This window comes from Corythoichthys intestinalis, chromosome 16 (genome assembly GCF_030265065.1).
Source record: "Corythoichthys intestinalis isolate RoL2023-P3 chromosome 16, ASM3026506v1, whole genome shotgun sequence".
Taxonomy (NCBI): Eukaryota; Metazoa; Chordata; class Actinopteri; order Syngnathiformes; family Syngnathidae; genus Corythoichthys; species Corythoichthys intestinalis.
The window spans coordinates 15,621,440-15,649,390 of NC_080410.1; the positions used below are offsets into that span (position 1 = coordinate 15,621,440).

Consider the following 27,951-nt stretch of genomic DNA (forward strand, 5'->3'; position numbering starts at 1 on the left):
GTTCTACATCTGGAATAACTTTTGTACACCACCAAACAACGAACAACTTTATATGGACATTCAAGTCGCTAAAATTAGCATAGCGCTCGGCGCTAACTAGTAACATCGCAAAAACAACAACAATAAATGCTAAACGGTACAAGAGGGTTCGTGTACTCACCTTTGATAGATGGACACAGGAATTTTTCCAATTAACACAACTTGAACCTACTGCTGGACAACTGAAAGACAAAGAGCAATGAACTATCTCTCTTCCCCTCTCGCTCGAAAAAATTACTTGCGACAGAAGCACGACTGCCAAGTCACTGACTGTCTCATGCACAAATTTATTTTCCAGTCTTTTGAAAAGGAGTAAATCTCTTGCTCAGTAACCAGCAGCATCCATCATAACGTTGTGCGTGCGTCCGTTAAAGGCGTGGTTAAACAAACGTTAAACATTTATGAATCGTAATCGAATCGTCAGATGTCGAATCTAGATGCATCTAATAATCGATTTTTTTTTAACTGCCTTCATATAAATATATATTTATAGAATTTCTATGGCGGAAAACACTTAGGTGACTTGAAGCTCCGCTCTGAGTCCCCCAATTTGGCCAAATTTCAAAATTGTCCTATATGCATGTGTGATAGATCATCTGAAAGCTTAAAATCTCAATTTTCTGGGGGAAGAAATATTTTGAACAGGAGGGCATTAAAAAAATAAAAATAAAAAAAATTAAACAGCAAAACCGTAACTGGAGGTGAGAGCACACGAGAGCATAATTAAAGAAGTCATGATGTTAATGAGATTTTATCGCGTACTTACCTTGTTTCGATCCAAAAACTCCATGTAGCATGTATCATCGAGTGTCAAGACACAGATGTGAATGGCTACTGCCGGATTTTTGGGGGATTTTATGGGTGAAACATAGTAATATAACAAGGGTCGCGATGCAGAAATCGCAGACATCAAGGAGTGGTCGAGTTTTTCATATATTTACCCTTTTAAACGATTTCCCCCCCCCAATTTTTCTTTGTTTGGTTCGACTATTTATCATCTAACATTTCGGGGAAAATGCGACAGTGACAAAAAAAAATAAAATTAAGCCATAGTTATGAGGTAGATATCTGTGATTTATTGATTATTATCCTTGACTAATTTGTTTAAAAGTTTAAAATATACGAGTGACTGATTTTTTTAAGTCGTTTTAAAAAAAAAATTTTTTTTTTTAAACAAAATATTAGACATCAATTAATGATTCTAAGCTAAAAATGACAGACATTTCGTATATAAATACGATTACTTACCTTCTCTTTATGGCTAGGTTGAAACAAAAGCGGTTGCGCGACGTCTGTAAATGGTAATTTCCAGGGTAAAACTGACAAATTAAAAATAGTTTGGTGGCTTCATGCGCCGTGAATCTGCTATGGCAGCATATTGACATATTGTTCTATCAAACACAACAGTTGTTTTGGCTTAAAATACAGCAGTTTATTTTAAAGAGAGGTGCAAGAGCAGAAACTACTGTTTTAGTCTTGTCTGTGTTGTCCGATATATATATTTTAGTTGCTGCAATGCAACAAAGTATTCAAGATGGACAGGGATCATGGCAAACAAAAAAAATGTTTTGTACTAAATGATTAAATAAACTAATCAATTGCTGAGGTATCGGATTGGTACTTGGAAGATCCTCAAAAGCAGGTAACTCTAACTCGGGTGCAAAATTATAGTTCTAGTTTACACCTTAAAGAGTAGTAATACTTTAAAGATACTGTAAATTGGATACCTGCTTTGATACTGTGATACCGCCAAAGCCTGATTTATCTGCAGTACAGTAATCTTAGAAATTGTTTTAGCAAGCTATTGTTACTTACAATAAAGCGTATGTTAAAGCCAGATTTTGTAAAATATCATTAAGGTGGCAGGTAGCTGACAAAGTGCTGCTTTATCTTCGTAGGGTCAAAGCAGCATAGTGAAGGGCAGTTTGATAAAGAAGAGATTTAGAAGAGTGAATTAGTTCAGCCATGAAGGGAATTGAGCAGGTGACCTGCCGCTAAGCTGGCTCGTTTGAACAGCTGTCTGAAGAAGTAGAACCCCATTAGTCTTTTGTTAAATGGGGGATTTGAAACTGTTCTTAGGTGTAACATTTATGGGATTTATACGCTTCAGGTGTAAACAATAGAACTAACTGTTGACCGGGCCACGGGTTCAACTTCATGGTCTACTGTCGAAGTTTTTTTTTTTTCTTTTTAAAAATCCTTTGACGGTGCCCGGATAGAAAAACTCTTAACACCAGCCTGTCTCTCTACACACCCTGTTACAAACACATGTCAGGCCTCTCCACTATTGCTTAATGTCAACAAAACTTTAGAAATAATTCTTAGTACACCATTTCAAACAACACTTTCAACAATATCACATTTGATAAATGATTGTCTTGATAAAAGCAATTTTCTGTAACTCATTCTATTGTGCAAATGTACGTATTGTTGTGTCCCTTGAGAGTATATGTATGTAATAATTACATGTACAGACGCTCTGCAATTTCTGAAATACGCAGTGAATGAGTACCGAGGCGTAATCATAGACTCCAATCAACAGGAAGCCACAACCCTCCCTTATTTCCTTGTACAATAATTATTGCATGTTGAAAAACGTCAGCTTCTGTAAATAGCCACAAATTTGTCAGGAGGATAGACTTGACAAAACATCACTCGACATCCAGTCTGAATATATCCATTGCAAACATTGCTCAGTAAGAATACAACTTAAAATTAGTGGCTAGAAATCCCACTACGGATATATGCAAAGATATTGTCTGCCGTCCTCCAGTAAAGTATATAAAACCAGAAAATAAATACACACACACACACACAAAAAAAATCATGACCCTCTAGTTTTTATGCAAATACCACTACCGACAAACCTGACACTTAACACGTAATGAGCAGAGGGTGATGAAAGAGTGTGAGTGCAGGGGGGAGATAAGTGGTAGAATTGAGAGGAAGCATTGTTCAAACAGACAAAATGATAAAATACAGAGAGAAGAGGGTAAATAGAATTAAAATGAAAGGAATAAAGGAAGAACTGGAAAGAAAGAGTGATGGCAGCTTCATTGTGCTCTCTTTTCAGAACCAGACACCATAATGAAAGTAGATTGGTCCTGGATTCTTGGTGAATATGTGTATGAAGGCTGGCTGGTCTGATTCAGTGTGTGGGCTGGTTGAGTGGCTCTTTCCGAACAACACGCACGCACGCGCGCTTTCCACCTCCACAGATAGGCTGCTTGAATATTTATCAGAGCAGTTTTTAATGAGTTTACACATCTGCTCAGAAGGTTGTACATATTCTCATGTTTCGTGCAGGCTGAGCAGCTATTCCGCTGTCCAACTCATTCCTTATCAGTATGCGGTGCAGTGACCCGTTCTGTGGCCCGGTCGCATCTCCGGGGCAGAGAGCGGTGTGCCTTCTCAAAAGGCTACCATTGAGTGAGGAATGGTTTTAACAATGTCACATGCCTGTTAAATCAATTCAATGACAAAACTATCTCATAGCAGAGATCACCGCTATGGTGACTTTTTATTTCTTTAGGCTTTCATTTCAGTGACCCCATACCTCCAGAAAAACAAATATAAATGTCAATTCCAAAAATGCATTAGGAAGCTGCTCACAACCTTTCAAACCAAACCAAATTCATCAGCTGCACACTAATACACATTCATATAGTCGAGATGTGCACAAACCATTCTGCAGCCAGTGTGGATTTATTACAGTGAGAGCAGTACATGTTGCTATAGGAACAGAGTGCTGTTCACTTAGTACATGTTGTACATTAACTAGTGTTGTGCCAAAACCATTTTTTGGCTCCTGATACCTATTCCGCTACCAAGCTGTGCGGAATCGGCTCCGATACCACGTTTTTTCAAAAGATATACATTTTTTCCCCTGTTGGTACTTAATTACTGCATTGTCACTTGAATGTAAAATAATTGCTATCATTGCTTGGTCAGAGACTGCTCAACAACCTTTTTTCTTTTGATATAATTTTTCTTCAGTAGTTCAAATTGGTACCAATTTAGTACATTAGTTTAGCTCATATGCTCATCACACAAAAGTCCACTTGCCTACAGTACTGTACTGTTTCCCTCCTAATAATGCTAACGTCTTTATAGCTGCTCATGTCAACGTCAGTGTTCGTAAAACTTTAAATCTTGCCATTACCGTTTAACACATACATTAATCCACAATTTAAAGTATAAGCCTATGCATAGAAAATATTACTGCTCAATAAGCACATTCAACAACGCCTACCAGAATAAAACTCCCACTTCTTGTTATTGATGCTTTCTCTTCTTCGACGTTTGTAATCGTTGGCCGTCTTAGGTAGGGCAACAAGTGCTGCTTCCTTTAAAGCAGCGGTCCCCAACCTTTACCGGTGTGTGGTGGGCCTTTTTTTCACGGACCGGCAATGTGTGGCAGAAAATTACAGTAAATATAAAATAACACAACAGGGCTAAAAACGAACATTAGGTACGGAGGAATCGCTGAATCAATCGTTTTTAACAGCGGCCGCTCCTGAAACTTGATAGCAAATATCATACGGGGGGCATATTCCCCCTGGTGGCCTAAAATGTCATTGCATATTATTTACTTTCCAATATAGACCCTACCCACGGACGTCACAAAATCACGTGATTGCTGTATTGTTCCGCCCCCTTGTCCGTCATTTTGTGTTTGTATTATCAATGGTCTCAATTGATCGAGCAATTTATAATGCATTTCATGGAAGACCCGGTGCTTTCGGATGCCGTAAACTCACTGGATGTGTTGCATAAAAGGCGTTATGTGGAAAAGCTTTAGTTTATCCATTCGCCAGATCCATATTTGATGCCTAAATAGATGTTTTTCGACCCGCTGTCTTCGCCGTATTTGCCTGACATCTGCTAGCTACCCTGATATTTACAACTATCTTGTCAACACAAAATCAGCCTATTCTCACGAAAGTTTGAAAAACTTTAAGAGCTTGGAGGCTTATAAATACTTCGTTGCTGGTTGGGTGAAACAGGCCCTCGTCCACGAAAATTCGGCAGGAATCTATCTTGTGCTTGGAAAGGTGAGTTACTAAATTTTCAATTCAAAATCTTTTGTTCTTGCTAACATCCACTGTCAAGTCTAATGTATTTCATGTCATTTGTCAATGGAGCTAGGGTTTTGATGTTTATATGGTTTAGCGATAGCACTCTCACTACATACATACGTGTATGTTGTCGGCGATTAGCCTAGCAATGATCTTAATTGTGGTTGTCAGCCCAAAACCCTCTAAATATATATTAAATGCATCTTACCAGATATAAAATGACTACTACATAATCTGTGGTAATCGTTTGGAGCCCAGTTTTCTCGTCGAATTGCAGCAGCCCATCTCGCTCTCTCCTTTTTTTTTTTTTTTTTTTTTTTTTAAAACCTGTCCTGTTCAGCTGTTTGACACAGAGAATGGAAGTCTAAGTGCCCAGATTCTGAACAGTTTTAATGTTTCACATGGAGAGTCTGACATACTCCCATTGTGATCCTTCAAAATACCTTTTTATTATGACAAAGCAGCGAACAGGAAGGGATTATGGGGGGACAGAAGAAAAGAAATACAAGAGAAGAAAGAAAAGAAACACATACACAAACAACAACAAGAAATACATTGAACATCTAAACTAGTTACTAATATGCTGGTGCAATCGTCAACGAGATGTATTTCCGGTTTACACCATGTGGGGGCCAATTGGCCAGTGAAAGAGGAGAATGGGGGTGGGGGTGTCTATAAGACTATAAGCTAAGTGAGTGAAAGGGGTAGAGTGTACACAAATCAGTTCTGTGATCTAGAACCCAGTAATCGTGTGAATCTCTTATGAGTGTAAGCCCGTTGGCGAACAACCCTACGCTGCCGCATCGCCAATCCCGGCACCGGAACCCCCAACCCGAGCATGCCCTACCACATCCAGCAGCCACGCAGACGGGCGGAGAAACCGTGCGGGCGCCAACCCGGGGCCACGGCCCCCACCCAGCCAGCCCGGGGAGGGAGGGCGGGGGAGGGGGCCATGCGCAGCCCATCCCTCCTCCCGCCGCCCAGCAAAGGAGCCCCCCCCCCCCCCCCCCCCCCCCCCGGGACCCAGGGTGTCTCCCGGGCCACCCGCGCGCCCATCAACCGGCCTTCAGGGATGGCAGGAGGGGACGCTCTCTCCTCTCCGGGTCTCTCGGAATCCGGTAGAACTTCAAGTCTCTCCGTCTATCTTCTCTGTTATTGCAACCGACAGCCACACATGCCTTCACCATTTTGATTATTAATGTCAACGAGCAGAAAAACACGCCGTAAATAGGAGGAATGTACGTAGCCGTAACAGGTAAACACGATGTGTTGACGGACAATTGGGCGGCACCAGTCAGGAGGGCGGAGTTGTGACGTCACGTGGGTAGGGTCTATAGGAATTTAAAAGACTTTGCCGGTAAAACGTTGTCGATAAAAGTTGTAAAGCAATGAAACAAACAACAAAAGTGAATGGAAAACAAATAAATACATAGTTCAATCATCTTCCATGCTGGTTTTCCTCACGAGGGTCGCAGAGGTGCTGAAGCCTATCCCAGCTAACTACAGGCCGTAGGCGGGGTACACACTGAATTGGTCGCCATCAAATCGCAGGGTACAATGAGACATACAACCATTCACGCACACAGTCATACCTATTGACAATGGGTCAAAATTATTTTTCAAATATATCATGTGACTTTTTCACTTGTGACTTGTGCACTTTAGAGACGGTCATTTGCTTTGCTTAGCCCAAAAAAACACCTGAGGACAGAAGAGGCAAGATGGATACAGTATACATATTTTTTTCAAACCTAAGCTTTCAAAAGCGACAACAACTAATTAGCGAGGACCAAGGATTAAAGATGTGGACCATAGAACACCAGAGAGCACCGGCAAAATGGTGTTTCAAAATGAGTTTCTGTTTGCTCCACTGACGTTAACCCTAAAAAATGATGGTAAACAAAACAAAACAAAAAACGCTCATTTTCAACGTATTATTACAAATGTTCCTGGCTAGACTATTCAGTCAAAACAGATGCAGCGTCTACTTCTCCACTAGGTAAGACAGAAAAAAGGCGTGCGCTCACACACGCACGGACACATGCAAACACCCATGTACAAGCATGGGCTAAGCTACTATCCGAGCATATATCTTGTAAGTTAATCCTATTGCTTTTGCAGCAGCTAACGACTGTTTGCATTGACTGACGCTGGGCCTCTATAGATGTGCCAACACCCCAGTAATGGTGGACAACCACTGGAGGGCGACATACACAAATCTCTACTCGGATTATTCAAGAGGCACAGGTTGCGGTCAATAACAAAATATTTATTATTTCTCTCTGGCCCGGTTGCAAATGTGCCACGGACCGGTACCGGTTCCCGCCCTGTTGGTCGGGGTCCCTGCTTTAAAGTGACGTTTGTAACAGGTGTACATCTTGAAAACGTAAAATGGAAACTAATCCTCTTCCATATTGTGCAGAATTGGCACTTTATTTTTTAATACTCACTGATACCGATGCCTGTTTTGAATGCAATGTCATGGATCCTTCCGATAAAAGTATTGATGCAACACTAATATTAGCACATTAGCATCTATTAACATAGCTAAAAACCCAATCTATTTCAATCCAGTTAAGTTGGATTTGACTTCACTAGTGATAAAGTCATTTAAATTAACTGCAGAAGGATAAAAAGAGTTACATGATTATATATTCATCTATCATATTCAATGACCCTGAAATAGTTAAAATCAGAACCTTTATGTTTGACAGACTCATACATTGTGCATGCATTGTTTGTGGCATTTGAATCCTAACCTGGGATCCAGTAGCCGGACACTTGCAGGAATGCGCATCCTTCTGGCTATTATTTTGAAATTTATTGCTGACATAAATTGGAATTTTAGAGCAGCGCCAATTACACAGCTGTGGCCGCACATCCCCTTCTTTGTCACCTTTCCCAGCAAAAAATATGAGCCGTGCTGGCCTTGACATTCATTAATGACTCACTTCATTGTTCATTTGGGCCCACTTAGTACGTGCTTTTTTTCTGTTCGGTGTGAGTAACTACCTGAGACATTGTGTTCTTACCTAATTGGCCAATGCCTCGTTGCATCTGTGGCGCGTCAGTCATAAAAAAATTTACGAGACTCCAGTGCTTTGAAGATTCCTTGCATTTGAAGAAAATGTGTCGTCGTCCTTCAGTATGTTCAGTATTGTTTCAAAGATTTCTACACTTCAAGTCAACTAGTTTAAATACAGTATCTCTTCCATCTTAATTGCGTGCTTCGTCAACTAAATTACCTAGTTTTTACTCTAATATCCCTCTTATAGTTGTATCACTTCAAATGTCATTTCCACTCATGGTGCTCTCGCAAATTTTACATCTGGGAAACAGTAAAATCTACCTAAAACTCCTTTCTAAAGATGGCCGTTGCAATAACTTTACGCCAGTTCACAACAATGCAAGTTTTCTGTTAATGCAACAACCAAAAGCAGAATACGATGAGTTGTAATATCCTTTTGTCACATGCTGTATCAATTAATTCAGTGGTTGTCTTATAAAAGTCCAAAACACAATTTTCGCTACCCTGACAACCGATGGTCGCACCAGTGCATGCAAGGGAAGTGTTGCCAACTTAGCAACATTGAGAAACTAGCTCTTTAGCATCTTTTGGCGGGGGACTCTTAAAAATGAGACATTTACACGGCCTTTGGATCAGGAGGCGTTTAGACTACAAATATTTAGCGATACGTTCCCTATGAATGAGGTGGTGGTGATGATCGTTTGTGTTTCACTTTCTAGATGCCTCTGGGCTGGTAATTTTCCAGCGAGCTTTATGCCTTTAGGTTAGTTCCACCCAGTTTGCCACAGTTTTGTAGTCTCTTGCAGTTTCATTGCAGTTTTTCAACAGCGGTAAATTTATTATATTTTTAAACTTAAATGATTCATAGGGTGTGAGATACAGCATGAAATGATTTATACTGAATAGTTGTTGTTTTTATGATTTGGCAAAATACCACTTTGATTTGTTATTACTTAAATTATACTCTAACATAAATGTATGAATAAATCAAATATAACTGGAAAAAAAATGCCGTTGTAAAGTTAAAAATGCCCCTGAATGCAATATGAGGGATATTTTACCAAATAGCAATATAAAACGAAATAACATTCTATTCTATTTGTTTTTACAAGTGTATTTCAACAATTTTACGGAGTAAACATTTAAATGTGTTACAGTGTACTTTTTTTTTTTTTTTTTAGTTGAAACTGCAATTTCCCTTTCTTGGGGAAATTGATAATGAAACTTTGCCAATCAAAACAGAGGCTTTATCAATCAGTATTTTCCATTAAATTTTTTTTATTTTTTATATTTTTATTATTATTTTATATCTTTTTGGACTATAAGCTAACCCCCCCCCCCCAGCTTTGAATCCTGCATCTCAAAGTCCTGTGCGGCTTACACAGTGATCCCTCGTTTTCGTCGTTAATGTGGAACAGAACCTGCCGCGACAAGTGAAAAACCGCAAAGTAGCGCCCCCCAATTTTTTTATTGTTGTTGTGTGTGTTCAATATACTTATTCAGATTTAGTATTGGAAAGATATATCAGACAAATTTTTTTTCACTTTTTTCCCCCAAAAGTATAATAATAAAAAAAACTTTTTATGTTTATACATATTTTAATAAATGTCTTTTAAGCACTTCAAATGTAATAATCATAATAAGTTTTAAACATGTTACTGTCCCACCTAATTATTTCTAAACAGGAATAAAGCAGAAAAATGCTTGGCTATATTAAATGCTTCAGTGAGTGAGACCACTCAAATCCAAAGCTGCTCACTTACACACAGTTGCCACAGCAACTATTTAATGAGATAAACGATGATTGACGCATGTGGCGCTTTGAAGCTCTGTTCTCTGGCAACATCAAACATTAACGTCTGTCGATAATTGTTAACTTTAATAAGCAACTCCAGCGCACTCACTGCCTGGAGCAGGGAGAGGGAAGAGGGAGGGAGAGTGAGACAACACGATTGGCTTGGGACAGCTCATCTGTTTTTTGGTTTTTTTTTTAATTGAAAAAAGAAAAAAAAATCCACGATGGATTGAGGATGCGAAGTTTGAAGCGCAAAGTAGCGAGGGATCACTGTATTGGGATTTTTACAATATAATAGGGCTGTCAAACGATTAAAATTTTAATAAAATTTGTAAAATTTTCAATCAAAAAATGAACTAGGACATTGTTGACGTCGCCGAGTGGTGACATGGGCTCCCTGCCGTTCTTCTACAGTGTCTTTAACTACGTAAGGTAGTGATTGAAATACACCACGAGGTGTCAATGGCGACTTTTAAATTACTTAGAATTCAAGCCAACGAGTGTGTTTTGGCCCTCGACTGATGCCGTAGTTCCCATCCACTGTAGATCAGGGTCATTTAAGTGCTGGCTTCACAACATACGAGACCTTTGATAGTTTGTATATTGTGACTAACTCTACTACTCTACTAACATTCAACATGCGGTACATAAGTACTGTATTTGTTTATTATAACAATAAATCAAGATGGCATTAACGTTATTAACATTCTCATAAAGTGATCCATGGATTGAAAGACTTGTAGTTCTTAAAAGATAAATATTAGTACAAGTTATAGAAATTTTATACTGAACCCCCTCTTAATGGTTTCGTTTGATTAAAATTAGTAAAATTTTCAATCAAAAAATAAACTAGTAGCTCGCCATTGTTGATGTCAATAATTACACCATGCTCACTCATGGTGTAACACATAAAATCAGTTGGACCCAAGCGCCAGCAGAGGGCGCCAAACACCAAAAAACAAGTAACAAGCGAACATTAAACTGTGCTGTCATTTTAATCTTTTTGAGCGGGGCATGTGCGTTAATTGCGTCAAATATTTTAATGTGATTATTTTAAAAAATTAATTACCGCCCGTTAACGCGATAATTTTGACAGCCCTACAATATAAACAAGCTCCGTGTCTTTTTGTGTAAATATTACTCAATATCTGAACTGATCTGAACTTTGTTAAAATCACACAGATGAATAAAACTGCTTTAACTAAAACCACCCAAACAGTTACAGGTTTTCATATTTTAACGAGGATAGTATGCAAACAATGACAGAGGGTGGAAAAATAACTAAGTGAACCATCACATTTAATATTTATTTACATCCTACCATGTTAGCTGCACACATCAACTGCACCCCGCGCTCTCACTGTTAACAACTTTGCCGTATCATTAAGTATTAATTCACGCCGTTTTCGTGTTGCACATGTATGTTTATGATGTATCTAGTTTAGTTAGCACCTTTGGATAACATTGAGAGTCCAACTAAATGTAAAAGAGGGCTTTTTCAGCACCACAAAAGCTTGGGGAGCAAAATTTTATAAGGAAGAAAATTTTGACAGAACACCGGCATCACCCACAGATATCACTTTCTCAGAGCAGGATAACCCCGAAGATGACACCAGTGAAAACACAGGGCAGGCTTCCTTAATTTATTTGCAACGCTTGACCCGCGTTACATTGTTCCCTCGCGAACATATTTCTCCAACAACCTAATCCCCGACATTTATGAAATGGCAGGCAAAGCCATCGAAGATGATTTCGCTAAAGCACATAGTTTCGCCCTGACCACTGATAGTTGGACGTCCCATGCTTCAGAGTGCTACTACCTAACTGTGACGGTCCACTATAATTCATACCTGTCAAATTGTACCGTCTCGGCGTAATTTGTACAAGTGATCACTGATTTTTAAATGTGCACGCCGTACGTTACATTCAAAATCTGTACGTTTTTCGTGCATTACGTTTTTTTTCCTCCGTTCAGATTTCGTCACTGTTTCGGCATGAGAATGTGCGCTAATATGTTGGTTGAATGACGCGAGAAAAGTCAGAGACACGGAGAGGGAAGAGTGTTTGTTGTGACCCTGTAGCAAACGTGATGCTAGGCTAGGTGGCTCCAATATTTCCTGACAGTAGCCGACAGCCTACAATCTATGTCTAGATATCTCATGCATATAGAACTACATGCAAAATGACAGACTCGGTAGCGTTAGTAAACAGCTGCCATTTTAGAGCAGTAAACTTCTCAGAAAGGCTCTGTTGTAGTGAACCTTCCTAGCGAACCTAAGTAACTTTTTATCTAAAATACTCCTAAATCGGCAAAATCTTGATTTGAGTCTATCTTTAAAGGATGAAACAGTTTTAAAATTTTCACATGTCGAAAGCAGACAGAAGGGAACAAATGCAAAAACGGGATCTGTTTTATCAACTTTAACGGTTGATTCACAACATTAAATGACCTCCAAACATAGCAAAGGTTACTATATTTTTGTTTTTAAAAAAAAATGAAAAAAAAAAAAACATGAAAGGTAACACCAGTTTCTTTGCCAAGTAACTTTTTTACTACAGTGTGTGTATTTCAGTAGTCAGTCACTACACTAGCCAAAGAGCTAAGAGGCATTTTAACAGTCGAAAATGTTTACATTTTAAGTGTTTATTTCATTTTCGGAAATGCAAAATAAAGGCAGTTTTAAAAAAAGTTAAAAAAAAAAAAAAAAAAAAAAAAAAAAGCAAAACGCAAACTGAAACCGAACCGAAACCGTGATCCCAAAACCGAGGTTCAAACCAAACCGTGGGCTAACTGAACCGTTGCACCCCTAGTGGGGATGAAGGCGTTGATGTTGGTGAGCTGTTCAACTTTTTTTCACCACACATGACGTTGTGTGTTACTCCCAAACAATTCAACTTTGGTTTCATCAGTCCTCAAAATGTTTTGCCAAAACTTCTTTGGAGTATCCAAGTGCCTTTTTTCGAACATCAAACGAGCAACAATATATTTTTTTATACAGCAGTGGCTTCCTCCGTGGAGTCCTCCCATTAACACCATTCTTGGCCGTAGTTTTACATATAGTTGACGTGTGCACAGAGATATTGGACTGTGCCAGTGATTTCTGTAAGTCTTTAGCAGACACTGTAGTGTTGTTTTTTTACCTCTCTGAGTATTCGGAGCTGAACTCTTGGCGTCATCTTAGCTGGACGGCCACTCCTTGGGAGAGAAGCAGCAAGGCCAAACTCTCTCCATTTGTAGACAACTTCTCTGACTGTCAATTGATGACCATCCAGACTTTTAGAGATGGTTTTGTATCCTTTACCAGCTTTATGCAAATCAACAATCCTTGATCGCAGGTCCTCAGACAGCTCTTTTGACCGAGCCATGATGCACATCAGACAATGCTTCTCATCAAGACAATTCTTACCAGGTGTGTGTTTTATATTGGGCAGGGCAGCTTTAAACCACTCATCAACGATTGGGCACATACCTGACTTAAATTATTTGGTTAAAATTGGTTTCAATTGTTCTTTAAGTCTCTGTAGGCAGAGGGTTCACTTAATTATTTTTCCCTCTTCTGTCATTTTATTGCATGTTATCTTCATTAAAATATGAACACCTATAAATGTTTGAGTGGTTTTAGTTAAAGCACACACTGTTTTACATCTGTGTGGTTTTAACAAAGATCAGATCACTTTTGATGAAATTCCAAAAGGTTCAGATGCTTTTTCATACCACTTGTATATGTTGTTTAAGATTATTTTATTTTATTGTTTTTTTTTTTTAGGGGGGGGGGGGGGCGTTATTGTACCCCTAAAAAGTTGTGTATATATAGAAAGCTCTCCATTAAAACATTTTGATAAATGAACTGTTTATAGATGTTTGTGTGACTTTTGAGTGAGAATGTTAGGCCCTGCAGGCTTTTGGTCTGCTAGGGACTATCTGCAGTCCACCCGTGTGTAAATAATATGGCTGCTGTGTGCGCTGGTGTGTCTAATAGCGCAAATGGTGGGTGAAATGAGAGGGCTGTCTGACAGGGAAATAGTATCATTTAGGGTACGTTTCGAAAATTCACACTGGACTGTCCAGAAACTCGTTTTGTTTTTTTGAATGTGCTGTGAGGTTATTCAGAGCACCACATTGTAGGGGTGCTGAAGCGTCAAAATGCAACAGGCTGCTTTCCTAAAACCTTTGTTGGAACACTGGCGCACTCAGAGTAGTGTTAGTGTGTCAGATTGGTTTTCCAAATGCACTGTTAGTGTTGTAACCACATGCACGTCATCCATATTTTTACGCTCGCCTTGTATGTTTCTTTATGAGCATTGGCTTGAATGTGACTTTTTAATGACCTCATCTCTCTGAATGATTACTGGATTTACACAGTGTGTTGGCTAGTAATCCTGAGTGGATGTGTTTAGATCGAGTGTATGACTGCAGGCTACCCAGCGTGTGTTTGACGAGGCAGAGTAAGCTGGTAACTTGGTCGTGGGTTAAAATGAACAAAGTACTTTGTGTTTTTCATGTGTGTCTATGTGCACAGAGGCATAGTTGTGTGTTTACCAGATTGTTTTCTAATCTTGTACTCCCACTACTGTGTGGCAGGTTTGTGGTATTACAATTGCACTATACATGCTCAAAAATATTTACCATTTATATTTACCATTTATATTTTACCAATATTTACCAGCCAGTTCTCCCAGTTTAAATCAATTGAGCGTCTGTCGTCGTCAATGGCAGCCAACGAGTCAAATACTAAAACGAATAAAAATCAACTTTAGAGTGGCCACAGCCAGAGTATATTTCTGTTATTTGTTTTTTTTTCCATGAACATTTTTATTCATTCATAGTTGTATTTATTAATAATAAAAATAACTAAAATAATGATTAATAATAATAAAATAAGATCACTTTTTCGGTCATGTAGACCAAACTTGTATTCCAGTTGTTTCATATTGTTGCAAGTCTTTGTAATTTTATTTATTTAAAATGACCTAAAACGTCACTTGTCCAGCAAAGTGATAAAAATGTTGAAAAAAAAGTAACACAGTTAAATAATTAAATAATTAAAACCAGTCCTAAAAATCTTTTTTTCCTCCTCCTATTTGTGCTGTCAGCCCTCCAATAAGTATACAGTGGTTCCTCTACATACGAATTCAATCTGTTCCAGGACCTAGTTTGTAAGTCGAAATGGTCGTATGTCAAGCGGGATTTACCCATAAGAATACACTGTAATTTGAGTAATTCGTTCCACAGCCCCAAGACCTACGCTAGGAGACGGCGAGTGTGTAGGGAGCATTCGGTGAGTCTTCTAATTTAACAAATGCATTAAATTGGACAGATGTAAAATATATGAATTATGAATAAATAAGAAATGAAAAGAGTGTTTTTTTATTGTCACCGGAACTCATTGGCGAACTGAGGTCGACGGCTGCCTGATGACTGTCGAGACTGTATTGTCCGTATTGTCGAGCCAACTCACTGACGCGCACACCACGCTCATATTTTTCTATCATCACTTTCTTAATTTCAATTGTAAGTGTCTCCTTTTTCCATTTTTCCCTATTTGTACCAACATTCTTGAGACCAGAGGTTGCGCTAGACTTTTTCGTTGTCTGTCATTGACTGACAGTGTCATAAAAATCCGGTCATAATCTATTTTTACCCGTCACTTACATTTTAAAAATGATAATAATGACATATTCAATAGTATTTACTTTTCATTCATTTTTAATTAATATTCTGTCCGAACAAGCTTAACAAGAGGCAAACAGACAGCGGAGTGCACCAATCAGCGACGGGCAGACGTGCCGTTAGCAAAGCGACGAGGGCAGGACGAGGGACTTGCGCACGGAAGTAAACATACGAGGAGAACGGAGTTTATTCAACATGGCTAGCGCGAGACAGACTGTTGTCAATGTCTCGTGTCGATGTGTTTTAGCTCATTTAAAACTGAATTTACCGCGGATTGGAACATATTCTCGGCTCTCCCGCCATCCGTGTTGTTGTAGAGACGACTTTCGGCGCGCAAGAGTGACGTTGCTCGTGAAGAACACGTCACGCAAATAAACAAATCTGATTTGTCGATTGATTTTGTACCTACTCGAGAGGCTGTGTCCCAGACTTTTCTCTCAGTGTTTGAAAAATACAGGGAGAACAGTCTGGCCGTGCCAGGCAAACAGTCAGTTACCTTGGCATTTTTCCGAGTAAGGCAAACGACGTCATGCATCAAGAGAGACAATAGCTAATTAATATGCTCACTCGCCACCCTGTGGTCTGGGGTGTGAATTGCAACGTGTCAAAATGACGGATGGACTTCAGTTTTTTCCGTCACCGTTTTAAAAAACCGGTCAACGACGGAAAATATTTGGTTAACGCGACCCCTGCTTGAGACTAATGTAGATTTTTCTCAAACGAGAATCTGACGTGCTTCCGTTTTGCGGCAAAACAATTCAATTGCGACGCTGCCGTGAATTGTTGTATGTCTAGTATGCTGCCGTATATCGAGACAAATGACGAGTCAAATTTGAAAAGATCGTCTGTCAATGCGATTGTGTGTCGAGGTACTACTGTATATTAATAACTTCACAAAAAAACAAACAAAAATACCCCATTCATTATTACTTTTTATTTATTTATTTTTTTTTTACATCATTCGCAATAAAAAAAAAACTCAATTTATAAAATTGATTTATCGACCAGGCCTACTCTCCAGCTATATGTTTAACATACTCATATCATTTTGTTCAGTGTATCTTTTCAGCCATTATTAAACTCGCAATATTTTTTTGTACATTTCTGTAGTCGTTGGTGGCAGAGTTATGAGTGACATATAGTTCTTCACTTTATTTCTAAATCCTCCTGAGAAAGCATTGATGTGTGTGTGTGTGTGTGTGTGTGTTCCAGCCTCTGCAATGTGTGTTGTGTATCTCTTTGTCCATCAACTGTGCCTGTATGTGAGTGCATGTAGGTCTCTTTTAATTGTTGCCATGGAAACAGAGTGCTGCCAGAGAAGTCCAGATTCATCTCTAGCTCTCGCGCCCTCTCACTGTGTGATTCGCTCACTCCTGTCCCTCCTTCTTGTCTGTCTTAAATTACTTTTTCCTTTTTTCCCCCCTCTCCTGGCGTGTTTCTCCTCTTTACTTTCATCTTTCTTGTGTCTCACCAAGGTCCTCTTTGGTTTACGCTTGCTGTCTTTCCTCCCACTGCGCCCTCCTCCCTTTCTTTCTCTTTCTGTCCTCATGCCTCTTATCATCCCCTCATAATTCCTTCCCTCCCACCTCTCCCTCCTTCCTGGGGAGGCGTGTGCGGTTGACTATTAACACAGGGACCTGTAATTAGTGCTGACGAACCCCCGGCAATTAGTTTTCCCTAAAGAAGTTGTTCTGTCATCGCCGCATAAGTCCCTTTATCTTCCTCACATTATCTGTTCTGTTTTTTCCGTCCTGTCTGTCAATTCTTCTGTCATTAGCTGTCAAGCCTTTTTGCCTGATTATTGTTTTTTGGTTCTTTGTTCCTACCATCTGCCTACTAAATGCATGAACAAAGTGCTGTAGATACACACAATGCACCACATTTATAAGCAGTTACGCCACTACAGTCCTGGGTATGTCAGCCCACAAAGCAGCTTCGAACATGTTCCCACTTACTGTACACCTACTTTGATAATAGATACGCCATTATAAGCAAATTGGTCAAATATATATTCAAGGGCAAAATGAATGAGACTCACACCTTCATCAATTTATTAATCTATTTTCCAGTCTGCGTTTGAACAAGATCCAGCCATCCATTTTCTATGTTTCCTGTCCTCGGAAAGGGTGCTATTACAGTCGATTTTGGGCGAGAGGTGGGTACAGCTTGGACTAGTCACCAACCATGTGCAGGCATAGGAAGACAAGCAACAGGCCACTCTTACATTAAAAGACAGTTATACAGTGACATTTTCAAAGTACCGTAATTTTTGGACTATAAGACGCTACTTTTTTCTTACATTTTCAATCCTTCGGCTTATAGTCCAGTGCGGCTTATTTGTTGATTTATTTGGGTTAAAAGGTAACACTTCGTCATAAGACCGTTATAATTATGACGTGACACTTTCGTGGGCATTACTGAATGCTTATGACAGATGTCATTAAGTGTCATTGTCATTGTCTAATGACAGTCTTATGGTGCCACTATCAAAGAGTTACCAAATACCATAACTAGCATTTAATGAAACAACTGGAACTGGAACTAAAGAAATAATTAGCACAGAACCTAATTTTTGAAAATTGTTATTTACATCTTTAGCGCTGCAATGCATGCAAGAAGGCATGTTGGATGACAACAATGTTGACAGTAGGTGGCAGCAGAGGTTGACTGTCTCCCGCAAGGGAGCAGTCATGACCAAATGAAGCCTCTTGAAGCAATGAAGCTTTGCAGCCAATTGGTTAAAAGCTTCATGGTGGTTCGTTTGATCATATGACAGTCATATGATGCCGCTGTGGAAAAAAGTGTTACTGGTTAATATCTTTTGGTGTATATTTCATTATACAGTGAGGACAGCTGCGGCTTCTAATCCAGTGCGGCTTATCTATGAACAAATTCTGTTTTCGGGTCAAATTTGAAGGGTGCTGCTTATAGTCAGGTGCGCCTTACAGTGCGATAATTACGGTAATAATGGAGTTCAGTATTTTCAACCCTTATAAAGTGTCCTAAGATATACCCTAAGACAGGGGGTCCCCAACCTTTTTTTGCACCACGGACAGGTGTGATTTGGGTCTTTTTTTTTCACGTCAAATTTTGCACCCTTATAAAATTTTGCTCCCAAAGCTTTTGTGGCGGTGAAAAAGCCCTCTTTTATATTCAGTTGGACTCTCAATATTATCTACCGGTGCTAAAAAACTATTTACATCATAAACATACATGCGCAACACGAAAATGGCGTAAATTAATGTGTAACGACACGGCGAAGTCGTTAAGTGAGAGAGCTACGTGCATTTGTTGTGTGCAGCTAACATGGCAAACGTAAGTTAATATTCTTTTCTTTAAAGAAAATTTGTAGTGTTTACATTGGAATCGCTGCATTTGCGGCCATTTTAAACGTTACGCACATACATCCTTTGTCAGATGTGCGGCAGAAAAATACAGCAAATATAAGATAACATTTGTTTTTAGCACTGTCGTGTTAAGTGCAGGGAAAATATAACTCACCCGCTGAATCAGTGGGAGGCCTGAGCTTGTTTCGTTGAGACGAGATGGTCCCATCAATGTGAGATGGGAGAGTGAGAGAAGCCCGCTTCACAAAGATACGATGTTGGAAATTGTAGCACGGTTTTCAATGCTTTCCTAGCGATGTCAAGATATTCCGGAACGACTTTAATCCAGAACCTCGGTAGTGTTGTTGTCTCAAATGTACGTTTAAGGTCGCCGTCATTTGTGATCCATACAAATTGATCCTCCTGTTGCACAGACATGCTCGAATCACCCGGTTTATTCACAAAAGGGTCACAAATCCACTCCTTTGTAGGTCGTGGGTCTTTAGTGATTGGGAAGTAGCATAGATTTTGCTTTCTTTGAGGTTGTAGGCTCATCTTCTGGCTCGTCAGGTGCCCTTTTCCCCATAAAAAATCTGTCCAAAGACGTCTGTTTTTCAGTCATTCTAGTGTGAGTGCTAATTATTTCCAGAAACAAATGTGGTTCGCCCTCCCTACGTCAGACATTATTATCGAGGACAAGCGCACATAGATAAAACAAAACAAGATGTATTGCTAGCAGTCCAATCAATGGATTTTTATGACGACCTTCCATCCTGTAGTATTATATCTAGAGTAGACAGGGATACTGGTGTGTTGAGGGGCACAGGCAAGTTAATTTGCCCATTATGCAGTCGTTAATATTTATTATTTCTTTTGCGGCCCGGTACCAAATGTGCCACGGACCGGTACAGGTCCGCGGCCAGGCGGTTGGGGACCCCTGCTCTAAGATCTGTCCCCCCATCTATCCAGATGAATTACACACTGAACTGGTCACCAGACTCAGAACACAAAGAGACAGGCAACTAAGACCCATGTTCACATTTTCATAAAATATGAATTGAAATCACACTGCTTGCATTGAATCATGCGAGTCCAGCCACTACATACCATTTGTTGAGTTTCTTACCAAGAGTTTGGGGACCCTTTTCTGCCCACAACAGTTGGAAGAATGCCATTTTCTGCACAATGTGACAGCACAAACAAGGTCCATAAATGCATGTTTGGACTAGCTTAATGTAGTAGGCATCGTTTGAGGCACATCTTGGCAATGATAGGGATCCCAAAACAGACAGCCAATGATCCAGGTTTAACCACACAGAAGAACGACAAGCATAAATTGAAAGGAAGAAAATTAAGAAACAAAAACCGACAATGAACAAATGTTAACTCATTGGCGACCATTGCTATGACAATGATAAACATCCATTCCACAGTCAAATTGGATTGGATGTCTATCGCAGTCATTGGCAGGGAAAAATGATCACTGAATGCTAGCCATCCCAGTTCAACTGGATTTGATGTCTATCACACTGAATGACGATGAATGAGTTGATGGTTTTTGGACATCAGGAGAGGGACAGCGACATAAAACCAAACCAAACAAGCACAAATAGGTTAATAGCTAAAGAACTCAGCCTTGAAGGAATTAACATAATGATGTCATAAAACTTGTGTAAGGTAGAGCTAATCTCTAAACTACACTTTAGAAAATACATAAAGTAAACCATACGAATTTAGAGAGGTAAAAATTAATAAAAACAAACAAACATGAATTAAACCAGTGTTTTCCAACCTTTTTTTGAGCTAAGGCTCACTTGTTTCATTAAAATAAAATCCCAAGGTACACCAGCAAAAAAATATAAAAATGAATCTATGCTATATTAGCAATATAAAGCGATGTATTGAATAGGAATAAAACAAGCACAAAGGAAAACACAATTTAAAATCATATTGTTACTCTCAGTGTGACAGTGTGCCTGTTTGTAGTGAAGTTAGTATCACTGCATCCCTGGTGAAAGTGAATCCTAATGAAAGATAGCTTTCGCTATACAGTGGTACCTCTACATACGAATTTAATTCATTCCAGGACCTGGTTTGTAAATCGAAATGGTCGTATGTCGAATGGGATTTTCCCATTATGATTCGATTAATTTGTTCCACAGCCCTAAAACCTACGCCAAATCCTTGCTAAATACTGCTTGTACGGGTGCAAATAGTAAGTGCACATCGTAAAACAAATAAATTATAAATACAAATTGGAATAATGTAATGAATCAGGTTCTAATGTGGCAGTTGTGTTTTGCATGCTTTTTCCTGAATGCACCGTGTGACTGATGACAGAGAGACCGAGTTGTGGTAGAGTAGGAAGCGTTTACTTTTTTTCATGTTGTTGCCGCGGGCTACGGTGGACAGTAGCCGTGTTTTGTTGCAGAAGTTCTGAAATAAATGATTAAAAATCTGATGAAGCTGGCAACTTGATTGCCGATGTTGCAATAATAATAACTTCTTGGGACTCATGTTGATTTCCCTCACAAGAAAATCCGCCGGGCATCAGTCTTGTGGGGAAACAATGAAATCGCGACGCTGACATAAATCGTCGTATTTCAAGCATGTTGTCATATCTCGAGACAACTGACAAGTCAAATTTTACATCTGCTGTCGACAGGATCGTATGTCGAGAAACCACTGTATTGCCTCACCCCAGAGACTTTCTGCGAGGAAACGGTCTTTGCTTTCTTTTCACCGTCACTCATACTTGGACATTGATCTGGGTCAGAGTTTTGTCCAGAGTCCAGTTCTGACTTATTATTTTCCAAAAACATTTTAAGAACCAGAATTCTAACACTACGAGAAGACTAAATGACAACAACCAACAAGCAAACCGTGATGATAACTCTGTAATAGTCCAATATATGTATCCAGTTGCTCATGTGTTTAAAAAAAGAAAGGCTGACTGTCATTTGAACCTGATGCGCAGCGGCTCCACTCATCCACAAAACGTCAATAACAAACATGACAAACAAACAGAACGACAGGATCAAAACAACATAAACAACATAACATCCACCTTTGCAAAAAAAAAAATCTTCCCAAAACGGCATGCCCAATAACTATAGTTGCCTGTCCTAACACTTTTATCCATATACGGTGCTGTACATAACCACCATATGTTGACATTTTTCTCCAGCTGTGTTGCTTTTTTCATTCTTTGATATCCTTTTCTCACCATCTGTGCCCTCTGTGCTTCCCAAATGATAAGTGACAGCCACGAATACAAAAGGCGCTAGAATGATGGACAGAGAACAACTTTGTGATGAACTAGGCCAAAAGGGTGATGACAGTTTAAAGGTGGGATGAGGGATCATACATAAGTGACTGTCAATCACTACATGTCAATTTCAGTATCAGTCACTTTGTCAGCATCTCATTTCCTGACTCAACTTGTTCCAACAGTTTGCTGATAAATCGGGTTTTCACTAGCTCCTTTCCTTATATTGTTGTATAATAGGGGTGCCCATTACGTTGATCGCACTGCTAGTGTGGGTAGCTTGTGGCATCAAAAAAAAAAAAAAAATTGCACAGTTAATTTTTTGTGAGCAACATAACCTCATATGTTACACCATAATTAACTACAGTGTATCACAAAAGTGAGTACACCCCTCGCATTTCTGCAGATATTTAAGTATATGTTTTCATGGGACACCACTGACAAAATGACACTTTGACACATTGAAAAGTAGTCTGTGTGCAGCTTATATAATAGAGTTAAAGCCCGCCCGTCTCATCAGACAATAGGACATGGTTCCAGTAATCCATGTGCTTTGTTGACATGTCTTCAGCAAACTGTTTGCGGGCATTCTTGTGTACCGTCTTCAGAAAAGGCTTCATCCTGGGGTGACAGCCATGCACACCAATTTGATGTAGAGTGCGGCGTATTGTCTGAGCACTAACAGGCTGACCCCCCACCTCTTCAGTCTCTGCAGCAATGCTGACAGCACTCCTGTAACAAGCCACATGACATTTCGGAGGGAAAATGACAAGCAGGACTCAATTTGGACATTTAGGGATGTACTTTTTTTTTTTTTTTTAAGGGGTGTACTCACTTTTGTTGCCAGGAGTTTAGATATTAATGGCTATATTTTGAATTATTTTGAGGGGAAAATAAATTAACTCTATTACATAAACTGCACACAGACTACTTTTCATTGTGTCAAAGTGTCATTTTGTCAGTGTTGTCCCATGAAAAGATATACCGTATTTTTCGGACTATAAGTCGCAGTTTTTTTCAGTGTGGCTAGGGGGTGCGACTTATACTCAGTGGCGACTTATGTGTGAAATTATTAACACATTATGATATCATTTTACATGTTATTTTGGTGTTTTGGAGTGACACTGATGGTTTGGTAAACTTGTTAGCATGTACTTTATGCTATGGTTATCTTAATAACTCTTAATAGCTATGGCCACGTTCGTTTTCTGCCTTCGACAGTGTGAGTTCATTTGTATTATTGACTTTTTTATATTGAAGTGCATGCTTTTAGTTTGTGGCGCTTTCACGCCAAGTGGGGGCACACTCGCACTTGTTTACGTGAAGAAGAGCGCTCACACGACTGAAGAAGGCGGACAGCTACGCAGCGTCTCTGAGCGAGTGAGCGAGAGAAAGAGAGAGAGAGACACAGCTGCGAACCTACGTTCATTGTTTATGCTTGTAAAATATCTCTACAGAGGCAACGCCTGTGTGTATCATCTTTTCAGTTGTTGTTGTGTGTTTTCCACCCGTGATCGGACACTTAGAGCCAGTTGTGTGGTTGTTTGAACGATGTGCTAATGCTAGCAAAAACATGCTAACTGTTTGTGTCATTGCTGTAATAGCACCTAATTATCATTTATTTACATTGATTCGAACCTGTTTGGTATCGTCATTTGGGAGTTTAGCTCGCTGTATAGCCAGGACCGAGGTCCTGGTGAGGACAGTATATTCGCATTCCATTGTTCATGCATCATGTAACATCATACTGTACACTTATTCAGCATGTTGTTCTCTATTGTATTAAATTGCCTTCCAAGATGACATATCTGTTCTATGTGTTGGATTTTATCAAGTAAATTTCCCCCAAAAATGCGACTTATACTCCGGTGCGACTTATATATATGTTTTTTTTCCCTCTTCGTTGGGCATTTTATGGCTGGTGCGACTTATACTCAGGTGCGACTTATAGTCCGAAAAATACGGTACTTAAATATCTGCAAAGATGTGAGGGGTGTACTCACTTTTGTGAGACACTGCATGTACATTTATTTATTTATTTATGTATTTATTTTTGTCCCACTGTTAAGGTAGATCGCGGGAGGTTGTCTCCTTGAAAAGTAGCTCTTGGAGCAAAAAACAATAAGCACCCCTGTTCTATACAATATTCCTAATTTCCCTTGTTTCCTGTCTAGAAGCTGGTATTTTATCCAGAGGGAGAATTCATGTTCTCCATAATACATACCATAATGTTGCTTGAGAGAATTCCGCATCAATTATTCACCCCTGTGCTGGTTCTATGTAAACTATATGGCATCATATCATGTAAGAGTGTTTTTATGCACTATTCATGTATGTAAAGTGTGACCTCTTCTCCTATCCCTGATTTTGTGTTTCTAGTTTATTCCTCCACAGGGGCTTCTACTCCTTCCTCACTCTTTCCCCAATCGTGTCTGTGGAAAGACATTGACATGCACTAATTCACATAAGCCATGTAGCCTCCCAGCAATCCACTTTACTAAATCAATGTTGCATGATTTTGTGTTCACTTCTGTCTCCTATTCCAACCACTTTCTCCTCTCTTTGTTAACTTTTTCCCCCACTGTTTTCTCTCTCCTGTCTCTCCACAGGTATTTCTCTCCACCTTCTCCACCATGCCTGTCAGCGGCTGCCCCTCCCCCCTTCGCATCCATGCCGGGGTCTGCACCTGCCCCCCCTCTGTTGTCCAGGAGCAAGAGAGGCGAGTTCGACACCTCCACTCACCTCTGCCTCCGTCACTGCCCTGCCACACCGTCTCACTGGGTGTCCTTCTCCTGTTGCTTTGCCTTCTTCACTTGCCCCCCGCCTGTCAATCACGGAGAGAGAAGGGAGGCGGAGGAGGTGGCGGCCACTACATTCCCATCCCTCCTCCCCCTCCGCACCATATGGCTCTGCCCAATATCCTGCGTGGCCTAAGCATCGCCGTTGTCCTGGTGGGCAACTCAAGTGAAATGGCGCTGGCCGGGGCTCGGGAGAAGGAAGACTTTCTGCACATGGCGCCCAACGTCGAGATCCTGACGATGAACGAAACAGACCCTAAAAGTATCATTAAAAGCATCTGTGACCTAATGACTGAGCACTGGCTACAAGGTGTGGTGTTTGGAGATGACACTGACCAGGAGGCCATTGCCCAGATCCTGGACTTCATTTCGGCCCAGACCCACATCCCAATCCTAGGAGTCCGCGGTGGTTCGTCCATGATTATGGCTGCTAAGGTAGGATACAAAAGTCTTCAAAATAACAGTACTTTACAAAAGCGCTGAAAGTTGGCTGCATTTATATTATGCTCCCCCTATTATGTTTTCGGATTCTGCTGCCTTCTGCAAGGCCAGTCTAGAAGGCAGGCTTAATAAATACTTATTACTTGATGGCTAATTTCTGATACCGTGTGATCATTCATTGATGTGTAAGTGGTAGCTCGGACTTTCCAGAGCACAGAAAATAGTCTGGGGGAAAAACACTACAAGAACAAGTATCTGTGGGAATGGCTGTCATTTCTTTGAGAAGAACATAAATAAGTCCAAGTGGTTTTGGCCAATAGACTATTCCTTTATGGTTGATAGGGTTGAGGTCAGGGCTTTCATGTTTTTTCCGCACATCACATTAAGGAATGTCTCAAATTTCATTCTGTACACTGGTCCATAGTGACATAAAGGTTATTTGCTGAATTGTTCCTCCAAATGTCCAAATGCAAGAGATTGACAACCTAATACAGTGGTACCTCTACATACGAAGTGAATTTTTGTTCCAGGAACTTGTTTGTAAGTCGAAATGGTCATATGCCCAATACATTATAATACATTATAGTTCCGTTAATTCGTTCCACATTCTGAAAACCTGCACTAAATCCTTAATAAATAAATACTGCTGGTACTATTGCAAATAGCAATTACACAGAGCAGAACAAATAAATTATGAATAAAAATCAGAATAATAATGTAATAATAGTAATAATAATAATAATAATTATAATACCTGTATTAATGTAACAAATCGGTTTCTAGTGTGGCAGTTGTATTTTTACGTGGTGTACCTGAATGCACCACGTGGCTGACGTTTCATAGTGAGAGAGGACTTTTTACTTTCACTTTTCATGTTCTGTTGTAGGGTTCAGCTGCAGCGGACAGTAAGCATGCTGTGTTGCACAAGTTCTTAAATAAATGATTGAAAACCTGACAGAGCTGGCGATTTCTTTGGCGATGCTACAATGATAATAATTGTCACCTTAATTTATAAAGACTGGCGAACGGAGGAGGACCGCCGACATCATAGCCGTATTGTCGAGCCGGTTCACGGACGTGCACAATACGCTTATATTTTTCTATCATTTCCATCTTGATTTCAATGGTAAGCCTCATCTTTCCCTTTTTTTCACCACCTGCACTAACATTGTTGGAATCCATTTTGATTTCTCTCACAAGAAAATCCACCATGCGTCCTTCTTGCTGAAAACAAAGAAACTGCGGCACTGTCATAAATCGCCGTATTTCGAGCATGTCGTCGAATGTAGAAACAAATAGCGAGGCAAATTTTACGTTGGATGTCCAAAAGATCGTGTGTTGAAGTGAATCTGTATGTCGAGGTACCACTGTATATTTAATCCAAGACTTGCGAATGTGAGTCGCATGAATATTTCCTTCACCAACACCCTATTTCACTATTTACTGTGCAGTCAGTCTCTTGGTCAGACAGACAAAACCACAGTCTGGGTAGGCCCAATGCCATATTTGAAAGTTAACTCATTCACTGCCATTGACAGCGATAAGTCCCTTTCAACTGGGATGGCTGGCATTGACCTCACACTAGAAATTGATAGGATGTCTATCGGCATCAAGGGAAGCCAGTGAGTTAATGATGGAAAAACCTTCCTGTTATTTGCTAATATTACAAAAGCCAAGCATGACCACGAGTGCCACAATATGCTAAAATGATTTTCTCTTGTCTCTACCAAATGAGAGGAAAATGTGAGGTTCTCTACATAGCTCCAGTCACACCAGTTTCTAATGGTCATTCCATCGGTTACTTATCTGTTTCCTTCAGTGTTGCAATTTGATGTTGACTGTGTGGTCAATTTTTAGTGCAAATCTAGTTCATTTTTCACCGTTAATGTTAAACAAGCTGCTATGAGCGAATTCAAAGATTTGATTTGAAAATTGCACCTGGACAGAAAATTGAGCTTTTTTCTTACGCCTAGCCTGAATGGAATAAAAAAAAGAAATATCTGTGTCTGCCTGGATCTAGACTTTGAGCCCATTCCTTAAAATCCTCATCCATTTCACATTCACGAAAATCTATCTGCTTGGAATACTTTAATAACCATTGGAATATGCTGAGTAGGGTTATGTCTTCTGCTGACAGTCTGCTAGTTGGCATGTGATGTTAGTGCCTAAGGGAGCCTTGTTGCTTTTCCACCCACCGTGCCACTTTCCTCCAGTTTTGGTGCCATCAGGTCCAGGTCATCAGTTGCACCAGCACACAGATGAGTTTTAGTGACAAGTCGAGGTCAGTGGCTGCCACTAATGCTCATGTTTCTGCCCCTTTTCATTAGAGAATTAAGGAGAGAGATGGAATGGCACAGTTCCATTTACAACAGTTTTGTTCACAAAGCTGTTCTTACACAGTCTCACATTTTCAGGTCTGACTGTCTCGGTGCTTTTTCACCTTCCCTAACTAATGATTGTTTATTGCTAAAAGCAGCTCCTAAAAAGTGATGAATCTGTAAAATGTG

General features: G+C 39.8%; 1 protein-coding gene across 7 annotated transcripts in view; it reads left to right on the plus strand.

The window, feature by feature from the left end:
• The window catches only part of LOC130931850 (glutamate receptor ionotropic, NMDA 2B-like), a 419,867-nt gene that overhangs the window by 204,698 nt on the left and 187,218 nt on the right, over positions 1 to 27,951 (plus strand). For all 7 annotated transcript variants that reach the window (XM_057860982.1, XM_057860986.1, XM_057860980.1 and 4 more), the window contains exon 4: positions 24,815 to 25,438. In XM_057860982.1, the coding sequence (XP_057716965.1) occupies positions 24,815 to 25,438 (624 nt within the window). The remainder of the gene's footprint in view (positions 1 to 24,814; positions 25,439 to 27,951) is intronic.